Genomic DNA, 2,885 nt, shown 5'->3' on the forward strand with positions numbered 1-2,885 from the left:
AGCAGGCCCAGACAGCTTTGCTTAGCATCTCTTCTGTGGGATAGAGAGCCAGGGCCACGGGCTAAAGGGAAGAGAAATCCCTGAGGCCTTCCTGGAGGAGTCTGCATGTTCTGAGTACCTGCTGTGATGGGTTCTGGGCACTGTCCCTCCAACCTGGACCCGTGCAAAGGGAAATGTGTTTTTGCCCGCCCCCCCCATAACGGCACCCCGATGGGCCAGAGGCACCGGTCCCCTGGGTGGCCCCAGGATGGGCTGCTTTGCTCGGTTCCAAGGCCAGGCCTTGGCGCACGGGCCTATCAATACCTCCTGTGGGTCTGGCTTATCCCGCGACTGTTGGAATCTCACCAGGAAGGGAGCGCTGGGGGGCTCCGAACCCCCCGCCCCTGAAGGTCCCGTGCCACTGGCTGAGGACAATTGTTGCCTTGGCTGGATTGTTACATGTGGGACCGTCACCCCTGAAGAGGCCACGGCCCCCGGACCGTCTGAGAGCAGGGCAGACCCGTGGGGAGGATGGGGGGCTTTTGGGCCCGGGCCGCCTGCTAGTGCCTCCTGGGAGTCGTGGAATCCCGTGCCCTTAAAGCTTCCAGGGGGCCTCTTGTGTCACAAAGTAGCTCGAGAGAGTTCTGTCTTTATCTCGGCGAGGCGCGGAAAAGGCTACTGCAGACATGTTTAATCCACACGTGTTAGATTCTCCGGCCGTGATTTTCGACAATGGCTCCGGCCTCTGCAAGGCAGGCCTGTCTGGGGAGATTGGCCCCCGCCACGTCATCAGCTCCGTCGTGGGGCACCCCAAGTTCAAGACCCCTTCGGCAGGACCCAACCAGAAGAAGGACTTTGTGGGGGAAGAGGCTTTGCACAAGCGTGAGGTCCTGCACCTGTGTCACCCCATCGAGCGGGGCCTGGTCACCAGCTGGGAGGACGTGGAGACCCTCTGCAGGCATCTGTTTGAGTGGGAGCTGGGGGTGAAGGCCAGCGACCGGCCCGTGCTCATGACCGAGCCCTCGCTGAACCCCAGGGAGGCCCGGGAGAAGATGGCCGAGCTGATGTTCGAGAAGTTCAACGTGCCCGCCTTCTACCTGTCGGACCAGGCGGTGCTGGCCCTCTACGCCTCAGCCTGCATCACGGGCCTGGTGGTGGACAGCGGGGACGGGGTCACGTGCACCGTCCCCATCTTCGAGGGGTACTCCTTGCCCCACGCGGTCACCAAGCTCTACGTGGCGGGCAGGGACATCACAGAGCACCTCACCCGGCTGCTGCTGGCTGGCGGGCGGACCTTCCCGTGCGCGCTGGACAAAGTCCTCGTGGACGACATCAAGGAGAAGCTGTGTTATGTGGCTCCGGAGCCAGAGAAGGAGCTCTCCCGGAGGCCGGAGGAGATCCTGAGGGAGTACAAGTTGCCGGACGGGAACATCATGCAAATCGGGGACCAGCTGTACCAGGCGCCCGAGGCCCTGTTCGCACCCGACCAGCTGGGCATCCAAAACCCGGGCCTCTCGAAAATGGTCTCCTGCAGCATCACCAAGTGTGACGCCGACATCCAGAAGAGCCTCTTTGGGGAGATCGTTCTGTCGGGGGGCACCACCCTGTTCCAGGGCCTCGACGACCGTCTCCTCAAGGAGCTAGAGCAGCTGGCTTCCAAAGGGACCCCCATCAAGATCACGGCCCCCCCCGACAGGTGGTTCTCCACGTGGATTGGGGCCTCCATCGTCACCTCCCTGAGCAGCTTCAAGCAGATGTGGGTCACCTCCGCGGATTTCAAGGAGTTTGGGACATCCGTGGTCCAAAGAAGGTGCTTCTGAGGGGCCGTGGGCAGGGGTGGGTGCGAAGTCTCCCGTCGGCATCAGCAGGACGTTCAATAAAAGACCGAACGGTGCAGCTTTTGGACACATCGGGCCGTTTATTCTAGGTGGCACCAGAGTAATTTGCGACCCTGGTGGCGAATCTCTTAAGTGGTTCCCCCCCCCCCCCCCCCGAGAAAGCCTTGGGTTACGTCTGCAGAGTTTGCACCAAAGGCAGGGGCCCAGGCTTCATGCTGGAGTTTGATTCAGCAGGGCCCTGGGATCTGCATTTCAGATGGTCTGAGATGGTCAGCCCTGGTGGGGGACAGGGACAATCATGAGCGCTGCCCTGCTCTGGGGGCCAGCAGATGCTTACCTGGTGCGTCCTCAGCAAAGTATGGCTTTCGTTGCTTGTACGAGGCCGGGCAGCGGGAGCAGAATGGAGCCTTTGTCCTGGGCGGACGGTGTGGGGCAGCAGCAGAAACTGCTGTCTGTTTAGGACCCTCTAGGGCCCCTGCTCCGAGGGGGCATGGAAGCATCGACACCCCTACTTGATTGTCGTGATGTGTCTGTTTGTTTTTACCTCCAAGGATGTCGATGGCGTTGTTTGGGAGTAAAATACCGGCCGCAAAGTGAACAGCCGTCGATAAAGTAATGGTTGGATAAGTTATGCACAAAGGGAACTTTTCCTCATTGAGTTGGCAGAATTCTCCCAAAATAATATTGGGAGAGGAACAAAATACAGAAATGTCTTTATAAAATGATTTTTTTTTTCCTGGCGAAGAAAACAACGGCACTTCCCCACGCCTATCTGTGCATGTTTTGTACCAGTGAACATGTGGGGATTTTTTTATAGGGTAATAAGCATGTGGAGCAAAGAACGGAAGGGTAGATGCCACTGGCTGGTGCAGGAAGGAGGGGACGAGGCAGAATGCAGGGGGAAGGGAAGAGGGCAAGAGGGAGAAAAAAGTCTTAAAGACAGGACTACGTGAAATCTTAGCCTGCATGAAATACACCCACTTTTCTACACGTGTGTGTATTTCATGTCTGCATCGTCCATAATCTATTCCTATACTTTGGCTGTCAAGCTACTTATGTCATATTTAG

The 2,885-nt window shown here is 58.1% G+C and overlaps 1 protein-coding gene across 1 annotated transcript; it reads left to right on the forward strand.

The window, feature by feature from the left end:
- The first annotated feature begins 462 nt into the window (after nucleotides 1–462).
- Nucleotides 463–1,884, forward strand: ACTRT2 (actin related protein T2). Its single transcript, XM_025912584.2, has one exon. It carries the CDS (start codon nucleotides 666–668, stop codon nucleotides 1,797–1,799), a length of 1,134 nt encoding a protein of 377 aa, XP_025768369.1. The 5' UTR covers nucleotides 463–665; the 3' UTR covers nucleotides 1,800–1,884.
- Nucleotides 1,885–2,885: the final 1,001 nt, after the last annotated feature.

Source organism: Puma concolor, chromosome C1, assembly GCF_028749965.1.
Source record: "Puma concolor isolate L17-30 chromosome C1, mPumCon1.1.hap2, whole genome shotgun sequence".
Lineage (NCBI taxonomy): Eukaryota > Metazoa > Chordata > Mammalia > Carnivora > Felidae > Puma > Puma concolor.

Excerpts from the sequence above, each read along its gene's own strand:
- ACTRT2 (XM_025912584.2), top strand. The coding sequence starts at position 666 with ATGTTTAATCCACACGTGTTAGATTCTCCGGCCGTGATTTTCGACAAT.